Below are 11,228 nucleotides of genomic sequence, written 5' to 3'. Positions count from 1 at the left end.
AGAAAGGGCATTAACTCTTCGTGGCCCCCCCACCCCCGCTCCAGCTGGGCACCACTACGGTCTCCTCCTCCAGCCTCCCATCAGTGTCTGGGCCCGAGTCACATCTCTTCTGCTCGCTGGCTTTACAGGGAAGCCCAGCACCAATGAGTAAGGTCTGGAAGGGCCACGGCCACTGTTTCCATTGCCAACGATCAAACGAACCCTGCAAGGCCGCTCTCCAGGCCCCACTCTACTCCAGTCTTTTCAGATAACGTGCTCTGTAAAGCTGCCCTCCACCTCCATTAGCACATTCGTGGGTTACTACAAATTCCCCTAACCTACCCTAGCTCCCACTGAGGACTGAGGTTTTTCATTATAGCTTTATTAACTTCTTGATCAGTGATTCCCAAACATCTAGACAATGAAACCAACTGTGTCATCACTGGTATTAGGACAAAAATACAAAGGATATGCATTTTTCAGATTAAATTAATGTTATTTTGTTCTCTGCAATATAAAAAATGAGTAGATGCAGTCCTTAACTCAGTACTCAATACTAACTAGTAAGGATTGAGAAGTCGAAAATGCCTTTCAGCAATAGAAAAGTCTGCTTTCAAATTGAAAAAAACAAAACATGTATTGCCAACATTATGTAATAATGATAAAATTACAGAAGATAAAATATTTAGACTGACCCACAGCATTCACACCACACCAGAATTTTGCCTGTAAGGAAACAGTGACTTTGTCCCAAAAAGCAGGTAGGTCCATGCAGGCTGAAAACTTCAGCCGCAGACCCGGCAGAGGAAGACGAACCACACAGTACATGCTAACCAACAGATTCACAGACACTATCCGTTCTTCAACTCACCGGGGCGCTCATGGAGGGAGCTGAAATGTGGTATGGTATTCACATAGGTGGAATTCTCCAATTATAAAAATTCACGTGACCCTTTACTGTGTCTTGGGCTAAGATTTTATCTGTGAGACACTTTGAAAATCACAACAAAAATCAATAGGAAATGATTTAATATAAAATATACAAATTTCTCAGTATGACGACTTTCCAGACAGGAAGAAGGGTATCAACTAAAATGAATTTTCTTAAAAAACATTCCCCTTACCTTGTCCCTGCTACTCAACACTCAAAAAAAACAATCTGTAAAAACTGGCAACACAGAAAAGGACCAGTGAGCATGTTACGCAGCAAAGTCTTAGGACCTACTCTAAACTTCTGTCCCACCAAGACCACCTCTATCAGAGCTGAGGGTTCGCTCCCAGTCCGCTGGAGAGAGTGAGTGGTCTCAGATGCTCACCCCGGCTGTGAAGGACGGCCCCAGGTCACTCGCTGTCAAACTTAATGGAATTGACCTGCACAGAGATGGAGCCTCCCCGGTAGCTGCCCCGCTTCTTCTTCGTTTTCTCGTGTCGGAAGGATTTGCCTTTGGTGAACTTCAGAACCTGATTGGCTCGCTCCCCCCAGTCTCCAGCTGCACCTCGCTGTAAATACAGAGAGGCGGTTAGCGCACAGAAGGACGCTGGTGTCCTGTCACTGTCTGTTCTTGCTATGCCCTGCTCAAGGATATCAGAGTCCAGGGCGCTTCCTGTCCACCCGAACCCATTTCTCTCTTCCACCCTGGAAACGGGAAAGACCTTCTCTCACCTTGGCATCAAACGAGTTGTCTGCTACTCGTGAATCCACCTCAATTTCCTCCTCCCTGACCCTTCGGAATGGGGATGATGCCCTTTTTTCTCCCTAGAAAAGAATCAAGTAGGAAATTAAAGATGGAATCTGTGAAACAGGCATGTGCCCTCGTGCCAGGTAAAGCTGCCGAGATAGCCCCAGTTTTCTTCCTACTTCCTTTCCCTTTATAAATTAAAAAAAAAATTATTTTGTCTTTATTCGTTCATTCATTCATTCATTTATTTTTGAGAGGTTTTTGCTATAAGGTGTGTGCGCTTGCCGGAAAGACAGAGAGACAGAGACAGAAAGCAAGAAATCACCCCCCAAGGGGGATGGCCACACTGCAATCCCTTCTCCTCTTGGGATCTTGGGCATGCCCACACTCACACGCACCTGATGCGAGTTTAAGCCACTGGGTCTGGGACTCAAATGGTGGTCAACTACATGGGGAGTCCACCGACATAGCCATTACACTAACTGCTGGTCCCTCATTCATTTATTTACTAACATTTGACCAGAGAGGGACAGAGAGAGAGAGGGAGGGAGAGTGAGAAAGCAAGCTGCTACTCGAACCGCAGTCAGCCATGTGGGAGTCTAGCACCCTTAACCACCACTCCACCTGCTGGCCCCTCTTTTTGAATTTTTAAAAAGATCTCTGCCATAAGGCACGTGTGCTTGCTGGAGAGAGAGAGAGATAGCGAGACGGTAAGTCATCTCCTCTCCTCCATTCTTCTCCTGAAATCTTAAGCATGCAAGTGCACTCACCCAGCATGATTCTCAAGCCACCAGATCCAGGATTTGAACCAGGGTCATCCCCGTGGGAGTCTACCATGCCACCTGCTAGCCCTCTTTCTACTTTCAAACGGCAAGCTCGAGAATGAGGTGACTTACTTTCTTCCTTTTGGGAAATGTGTTAGGGGTCTGGAGCTTCACTTTCTTGGCCTGTGGAGTCTCTGCCTCTTTGGCATCCTCGTTCTGTTTCCGCTTCTTTCCTGAACCTATGAAACAGAAAGCTAGACTCAGAAGACCAGTAGTCTCTCCTCCCAGCTTCCAACAGGGGGTCCACAGTGGCAGCCTCCTCTCCCCACTCATCCTCCAGTAGCTTCTCTCACCTGAACTGGGGGCAGGGGAGACAAACACCACAGGGTAGGTGCTGTGGGTACAGACCTGGCTTGGAAACCACCGCAGCTGACTTTTTCTTTTCTTCCTCGTCCTCCTCCTCACTCTCCCTGCCTGCTTTTCCATTCTGGGCAGTCGGCGCAGAGGTGCCATTGGCCTTGGGAACTTGTGGTCTGGGAGTGCTCTTGCTCTTGGGTTTCTCCTCCTCCTCCTCCTCACTGGAGCCATCAGAGGAAGTGCTGCTGCTCGCGGCCTTTGCCTTCTTTGCAGAGGCTGGCCTGGAAGGGGCTCCGCCTCCTGCTGCCTTCTGCGGCTTCTTCATGGGGGTTTTCGACGAAGTCGTCTCCTCCTCCTCCTCCTCCTCACTGCTGGAGCTCTCTGAGTCAGAACTGCTGTCCCCTCTGGCCTGAGGAGCCTGTTTGGCAGGCAGGGATGGCGCTGCTTTGGCAGTCACCTTGGGCTTAGGGGTGGCCGCAGGCTTCTTTGTCTCCTCCTCCTCCTCGCTGGAGCTGCTCTCCTCCTCGCTGGAGCTGCTATCAGCCTTTCTTGTCAGAGGCTTCGGGCCGCTGCCTGCAGATGGCTTGGGAGTGGCAGCTGGCTTAGCTGGTGGCTTGGGGGTGCCAAGTGGCTTACTTGAGGAATTCTTAGTGGTACTGGCTGGTTTGACAGGAGCTCCACCTTCAGAGCTGTCAGAGTCTAGACGGACAGGGGACAGAATGAACATCTCCCAAATCTGACTCGAGTTGCCCACGGAAGAGGGTACCCCACCCCGAGGGCCTCCGTGCGCCTCACCAGAGCTGTCTGTAGAGCTCTCTGCTGCCTTTGCTGGAGCTGGTTTAGTGGCCGCTTTAGGGGTAACTGCCTTAGCTGGAGGTTTCTCCTCTTCCTCAGAACTTGAATCTGGAGAGATTATGTGGCGTTACGTGGGTCCGCAGCCAAAGCCCGACCAGGAGAGGGATACAAAGAAGAATGCGAAGACACACGGAAAGCCTCGGCCCTGCTATGCTTCAGAAAATACCAATGTGGGCCAGGATGTCTCTCCCCCTTATTTCTCAGGCCCTCCCCTAGACCCAGGCACAGCTGCAGTCCTCACTCACCAGACTCATCACTGCTGTCTTCACTGCTCTCCGCGGGCGGGTTCTTCTCCACGGCCTTTTTAGGAGGCTGACTTCCAGGGGCCTTCTTTGGTGGGGGAGCAGAGGGTGGGGGGACTGAACTATAGGGACCTGTATAAAAGGGACAGTGTGGTGGTTTTAAAATATGTACACAGATCCTTTCACACTGCTCCCTTCTAGAAATGGATCTTAATTACCCTGCCTTGAGTGTGACTCATCTTGAACCACGGTGGAGGCCACGTGTGCCACCTGAGGCTACGGGACAGAATGCACCACGGCTCCCTCTTATCTCTGGACGCAACTCAGGGAGAGGCTGTCATGCAGGGGGACACTCAAGGGGCTGTGGAGAGGTCCAGGTGCTGACTGCAACTGGGCCCTGGCCAGAGCCACTCAGCCCGACTCCCACGTCCTGTCACCTGGATTTTTCTTCACAGGTTTTTTCTGCTCCTCCTCCTCCTCACTGGAGGAGTCCTCACTGCTGGAACTCTTCTGGGCAGGGGTTGCCGCTGCTTTCACTGGGGCCTTGGCCACAACTTGCTTTTTAGGGATAGTCTGATTTAAGAGAGAAAATCCATTATCAAAAAATGCTGACCAACCGATCTGGCGGAATGAGAGACACGCACACCAGCCCTGGTCACCTCTTCCCTGAGAGAAGTTACCGCCCAGACCTTTTTGGGGTTCGCTGCTGCCTTCTCCTCCTCTGAATCATCGCTGCTGCTGCTGCTACTGCTGCTGCTGCTGGCTGCTTTGCCATTGGCTACTTTAGATACTGCTCGAGCTGGTGCACCTAAGAAGAAAAGGGAAATAAGTAAAATAAAAGCAAGTCCGAGGGGTGTGGGAAAAAACCTTTCTCCTACTAGAGCAAAACCGAAGAATCTACCAATTCTTTGCACTTCAAAGTAGTATGAAAAACAAGGCCATAGTCTGGGACCAGCAGCTGGCATAATGGCTATGTCGCTGGACTCCCATGTAGTCGACCACGGTTCAAATCCCAGACCAGGTGGCTTAAACTCACACCGGGCGCGAGTGCATGCATGCCCAAGATCCTGACAGAATGGAGTAGAATGGATTGTGGTGTGGCCATCCCCCCTGGGGGGGGTGATTTCTTGCTTTCTGTCTCTCTGGCGACCACACGTGCCCTATAGCAAAAACCTCTCCAAAAGAGAGAAAAAAAAAAAAAAAAAAAAAAGCCATGGTCTAGACATTAAAAGACAACTCCTGGGACCAACAGATGGCATAATGGTTGTCACTGGACTCCCATGTAGTTGAATGCAATTTGAGTCCCAGACCCAGTGGCCTAAAACTCATGCCAGGTATGTGTGTGTGTGTGTATGCCCAAAGTACCGAGAGGAGAATGGAGATGGAATCGAAGCATAACCATTTCCCCTAGTGGGTGATTTCTCACTTCTGTCTCTTCTGTCTCCCCAGAAAGCGCCATAATGGTTGTCACTGGACTCCCATGTAGTTGAATGCAATTTGAGTCCCAGACCCAGTGGCCTAAAACTCATGCCAGGTATGTGTGTGTGTGTGTATGCCCAAAGTACCGAGAGGAGAATGGAGATGGAATCGAAGCATAACCATTTCCCCTAGTGGGTGATTTCTCACTTCTGTCTCTTCTGTCTCCCCAGAAAGCGCACGAGGCCTACAGCAAATAATAAAAAAAAAAATCCCTTAAAAAAAGGGGAGGGGGGACCAGCAGATGGTGTAATGGCTACGTTGCTGGACTACCGTGTAGTCGACAATGGTTCGAGTCCCAGACCTGGTGGCTTAAACTCACACCAGGCACGTATGCATAAGTGCCCAAGATCCCCAGAGGAGAATGGAGGAGAAGGGATTATGGCGTGGCCATCCCCTCAAGGGGGTGATATCTTACTTTCTATCTCTGTCTTTCTGGTGACCACACGCGCCCTATAGCAAAAACCTCTCAAAACAAAACAGGGACCAGCAGATGGCACAGCAGTTATATCACTGGACTCCCACTGGCCGACTGTGGTTCGAGTCCCACACCAGGTGGCTTCAAACACATGCTGGGTACATGTGCGTGCATGCCCAAGATCCTGGGAGGAGAATGAACTGCAGCTGGCCATGCCTCCTGGGTGGGTGATTTCTCACTTTCTGTCTATCTCTCTCTGGCAAGTGCAACTGCCTTATAGCAAAAATGTCTCAAAAAAAAAAAAAAGGATGGGGACCAGCATTGGCATAATGGCTATGTCACTGGACTCCCATGTAGTTGACCGTGGTTCCAGTCCCAGAACCGATGGCTTAAACTCACACTGGGTGCATGTGCATGCGTGCCCAAGATCCAAAGAGGAGCCAAAACCTTTCCAGAAAAGGGTGACATGGGGCCAGGAGGTGGTGTGGTGGTTAAGGCACTGTGTGTCCAAAATCCCTAGAGAATAGAGAATGGACTGTGCACGGTCATACCCATGGAGGGTGATTCGTCAATTCTGTCTCTCTCCAGCGAGCATAAGCCCTGCAGCCAAAAAAAAAAAGATAACACATTTAAATATACCCTCCAAAGTCTTTCACTTTAACCTCTTTTCAAAGAAGCTCATATAACTTTTATCACAAGGATGTCACAGAAGAAAAAAATTCTCATTGGTCCTACAGAACAAAGAAGCAGGGGTAAAAATGGTAGTGAAAAGCACGAGGAATAGACTTAGAGGTGGTCCAGAGAGATGGAATCTATGGGACCATAAAATACATGTGGAATGCAACTAAACAATGCCAAATAGACACTTTTTTTGGGGGGGTGGATTTTGCCTTAGGGCATGTGCACTCCCAGACACACACAGTTGGAAGGAAAGTGAGAAATCACTCCCTTTGGAGATTGCTGAAATGCAATCCCTTCTCCTCCATTTCCTGGGATCTTGGGCATGCAGGCACATGTGCCCAGAGTGATCTTCAAGTCAATGGATCTGGGACTCAAACCGTGGTTGGCCATGTGGGAGTCCAGCGATGTAACCACTATGCCATCTGCTATGCCTCACAACATCTTTTTTTTTTTTAAACCATCTCAGTTTTTTTTCATAATTTATTTTATTTTATTTTATTTTATTTTAATTTGACCAGAGAGAGACAGAGGGTAAGAGTGAGAGAGAGAAGTGAGAAAGCAAGCCACCAGATTTAGTACTTGAACCCTGGTTGGCCATGTGGGAGTGTCCAGCGCCTTAACCACACCACCACCTGCTGGTCCCAGAACATCTTTTAACAATACATTTTTGCTTGCTACAATGACTATTTCTCTGTTTGCTAGCCCCTAAAAAAAATTATTAATAAAAAGCTTAAAAAAAAAAAGAGATGTTAATTAGTTCCTCTATTACAATTCAACCACCAGTAACATTTCTCTCCTTTTAAAATTTTCTACAGGGCACACAGGCTTGCCAGAGACAGAGAGAGGAAAAGTGTTCTCTTCCATTCTCTTCTTGGGACTTTGGTCCCACACATGGCATGTTCTTTTTAAGCCACCAGGTCCAAGACTCAAGCCATGGAGTTAGCCATGTGTGATCCACTGCCTTAACCACACCACCTGGTTGCCCCCTCTTGGGATTTTAGGTATGCACATAAACACGTTCGACATTTTTGAAGTCATGGGATCCAGGATTCAAATCACAGCCACGTGGCATTCATCACCTTACCCACATACCTGGCTGGTCCAATCAGTCACCTTTCATCCCTGTGCTTAGTGATCAATTTTAACACCAATTTTCAGAGCAGTATGTCCCCAGCCTAACCTCTTGAGAACAGAAATGGTACCTGGTCTGGCTGGGGCTTTAGCCTGAGCTTTAGCTGCCACAGGTGCTGTCTTTGGCTTCTGGTTCTTTGGTGCCTCATCCTCTGAGCTTGAATCAGAATCAGAATCTGAGCTCTTGGCCTTCTTAGCAGGAACTCTGGCTGCCTTGGCTTGGGGCTTACTTCCCTTCTATTAAAAAAAGACATAAAGAGAGAAGTCAGCTAGAATCTCTGGGTACCCAAAGGGCATCCTCAGCTCCTTTATTTCTTAGAAGCCTACTGGAGCAGTGAGAACAAGGGAGAGCTAAGCAGGAGAAATCATGGAGGGCATAAAATAATGAACAAGAAAACTCAGCTATTGATAATGTCCCTGTTGCTTCTACTGCCTCCCTGAAAATTCCCCCAGATTTTCCCCTTCAGTCACCTATTATATAGCCACAATCAACCCTTGGTCACTAGTCAGAAGCTAAGATTTTAAGTTTCCTTCTTTCCAAACCCTTAAGTAACATCCTTCCTTCCCAAAGTTGCAAACCTGGACTGCTATTTTCTTTTTGTCCTCTTCCTCCTCCTCCTCATCACTGGATTCCTCACTGCTGCTGCTCTCCGATGCTTTGGCTGCAGCCTTTCCAGGATGCTGGGGCAGACCGGCCCTCTTGGCAGATACAGCTGAAGAAAAGCACAGATCTCAGTAGGAACCTGCCATTGGTGTCGGCAGGCTACGAATCCTTTTCTTGGAGTCACCAAGCCCGATCTCCTGCCCTGCCTTACCGGCCTTCTTAGCTGGAGGCCCTTGAGCTTCTTCCTCCTCCTCGCTGCTGTCCTCACTACTGTCACTGGACGAAGTCTTCTTAGCCTTCTTGGTCACTGGTCCATTTGCCTGTAACTTGCGCTTTGGAGCTTTGGCTGATCTGCTGAAATAGATTAGGCTAAGAACTTCTGGGGGACTGGGACCTCCCCAAATAAAGGAACACAGTCTAGCCCCCCCCTGGGGAGAGGAACTAAGAGTGAAACAAAGAAGGCTTACTTGAGCCAAAAGCTATAGATGTCCAAGAGCGAAGAGGCATTAGCATCCTGCTGCGTCTGTAGGACAAAAGAGCTGGGTTAAGGAAGTTTTACCCTGGTCATTCTAGGAGAGATCGTATTTTGTGTTATTACATCTTCATGGTCTTTTCTGACCTGAAGAAATTAGGGAGAAAAATATTCTATTTGTATATTTTCCAATTTGGGGTACTAAAAACTCAAACTATTCCTATAGTTTGTGGTAACATCTGTGTTCCTTCCAGACAACCTGTATTTTGTTTGATAACAAACTGTTATAAAAAGCTCATTCTCTTTAGTTTAGCTATGTATTAGGTTGTTCGGAAGGTGATAACATATTTTTCTTTTTTTCTAAGTAAAAATGCATCATGATTCCCAGTGACCCAATATTATCTAAGTTGGTTTTTGTTTTTTTTTTTTTGGGTGAGAGATTTTTGCTATAAGGCATGTACTATCACCAGAGAGACAGAAAGAGAGAAATCACCCCCCAGGGGAGGATGGCCACATCGCAATCCCTTCTTCATTCTCCTCTCGGGATCTTGGGCACACACGCACACGCGCCTAGCGTGAGTTTAAGCCACCAGGTCCGAGACTCGAACCACAGTTGACCACATGGAAGTCCAGCAAAATAGCCATTACGCCAATTGCTGGTCCCAACCCTGCATGAGTTTTAAGCTACTGGATCTGTGACTGGAACTGTGGTCAACTATGTGGGAGTCCAATGATGTAACCATTACACCATCTGTTGGTCCCCTAAGATTTTAATCAGCCAGAAAAACAAGGGCACAAACACTACTACAAGAGGGTGTTTGCCACAGTGTAGATTATAGGACCAAATCAATGCAAGTAAGCCTCCAAGAGAAGACTGGTAAATAAGCTATGCCATGCATAAAGAATTGCACTCAGCTATTAGATATTACTAATATAAAGTATTAATTGACCACGGGAAAAAAGGCATTACAGTACATACAAGAGTTCAGGCTCTGAATCACACAAGTACAGACTTGTACTCACTTCTGCCAGTTATTACTCTGTGACCCTGGGCAAATCACTTAATCTGAGAGTGTTTTCTACAAAAGAATTAATACTAAACATCTTATTAATTTGTCGACAGGATAAGAGATAATGTAAAGATTAACATCTGGAAATAGTGGCTGGCCTGTAGTAAGCCCTTCACATCGATTACCTTTTTATTAAAAAATAATTATTTTAAATTTTATTCATTTATTTTAATGTGATGAGAGAGACAGAGAGAGAGAGAGAGGCGTGTCCAGCACTTTACCAACCACGCCACCTGCTGGTCCCCACACTGATTACCTTTTATCACACACATAAAGAAGCCTCACTCTGAAATGCCCAATTCCATCATGGAAACACTCCATGGCAGACTGTCCCGGTGCCAAGTCCTGAAGCTGAAGTTGATCTGACCCCTTCCTGTGCAGCCTCGGTCACGCCACCATCCCTACCAAAGGCTATCTGTTCCGAGGTGGTTTCTCATGCAGGTCTGTGTGTTTTTTTGAGATACAGATTCCAAGTATCTCATGTTCCTACTCACCTTGCTCTTACACGTGTTCAGAACCTCCTAAACTGTCCTATCATAACGGCTTTCACTTACAGTGGCTCCCTGTGAACCAGCACTAGGACTGGTACTTGGTAAATTACTATCCTTCTGAAATACAAAAACCCTATAAAGTGGAAGATAACGTCCCCATAGAAATAAAGTCAGGTTAAGCAAGATGCCAGGTCACATATATAAAAAGTGGCAGAGCCTGGTTCCAAACTGGGCCTTGTGGGATCCCATAAGTCAAACCTCCAAGCTCATCACTGCTATGCCTCAATGGTAGGGCTATGTATGACGCCCTAACAACCCCCTCTTCAACATAACCAAAGGCAGAACCCTGCCTCTACTCTCATTCATTTTCTCTCTCACTAATGAAAATTCCAGCCTTCATTTCTAAGGCAGTTTCATTTATCGTTTGAGTCTGGGAAAAATGCGATTCAAGGTAAGGTCAAATCATCAAGCTTTGCCTCTGACCACGAAAAGAACCACGCGCTGCCAATTCTCTGCGTGGGACACGGCGCTGGCTCCTTGCTGCACTCTACTAGCCATGTGACCTGGCCACGAGTGTCCCACGTTGCCGGTGCTGCAAGCCTTACCAGATATAAGCAACAAGACTCAGAGGTACCTAGTTAGAATTGCCGGAACAGGAAATACCAAGGCCTCGGTCTTTCGCCGGTTACCTCCGAGGGGTCGGCGCAAGGCCTCGCAGACATTAAACCCACAGACCCCACAGACCTCTCTAACCGGAAACCTAAGCATGTCAGGGCCTGGAGCCTGGTGATCATCCCACACCAGCCTGCACCCAAAGCCCGAAACTTACAGCGCCCGTCGCTTTGGCGAACTTATTGGCCACCTCCGAGAGTTGGTTATCGCGCAAGAAGCCGAGCACGAGGGGATACAGGTCGCTAGGAACCACGCGGCGCAAGCCGGCGTCCGCCATCCTCCCGGCAAGCGCGTCACTACCGTGGCCGACGCACCACTACTGGCGAACTCAGTAACG

General features: G+C 48.0%; 1 protein-coding gene across 2 annotated transcripts; it reads right to left on the bottom strand.

Annotated features, from left to right (window-relative positions):
- Positions 1-454: 454 nt before the first annotated feature.
- Positions 455-11,228, bottom strand: NOLC1 (nucleolar and coiled-body phosphoprotein 1). Of its 2 annotated transcripts, none has more exons than XM_006166339.3 (13): positions 11,049-11,228; positions 8,654-8,709; positions 8,398-8,540; positions 8,162-8,295; positions 7,654-7,819; positions 4,566-4,684; positions 4,314-4,449; positions 3,880-4,008; positions 3,575-3,682; positions 2,831-3,478; positions 2,555-2,661; positions 1,643-1,735; positions 455-1,479 (listed from the first exon to the last, which is right to left on the bottom strand). In XM_006166339.3, exons 1-13 carry the CDS (start codon positions 11,166-11,168, stop codon positions 1,321-1,323), a joined length of 2,118 nt encoding a protein of 705 aa, XP_006166401.1. In that variant the 5' UTR covers positions 11,169-11,228; the 3' UTR covers positions 455-1,320. The 2 variants fall into 2 exon arrangements, with proteins under 2 accessions (XP_006166401.1, XP_006166402.1); XM_006166340.3 differs by having other exon boundaries at positions 8,398-8,537.

The sequence above is a fragment of the Tupaia chinensis genome, unplaced genomic scaffold (genome assembly GCF_000334495.1).
Source record: "Tupaia chinensis unplaced genomic scaffold, TupChi_1.0 Scaffold144255_1, whole genome shotgun sequence".
Lineage (NCBI taxonomy): Eukaryota > Metazoa > Chordata > Mammalia > Scandentia > Tupaiidae > Tupaia > Tupaia belangeri.
This window is presented reverse-complemented; position numbering and strand designations above follow the sequence as displayed.

Excerpts from the sequence above, each read along its gene's own strand:
- NOLC1 (XM_006166339.3), bottom strand. The coding sequence starts at position 11,168 with ATGGCGGACGCCGGCTTGCGCCGCGTGGTTCCTAGCGACCTGTATCCC. Across the intron at positions 7,820-8,161 it reads AAAAGAAAATAGCAGTCCAG|AAGGGAAGTAAGCCCCAAGC; the intron begins GTTTGCAACTTT and ends TTTTTTTAATAG. Across the intron at positions 2,662-2,830 it reads TGCGGTGGTTTCCAAGCCAG|GTTCAGGAAAGAAGCGGAAA; the intron begins GTCTGTACCCAC and ends TCTGTTTCATAG.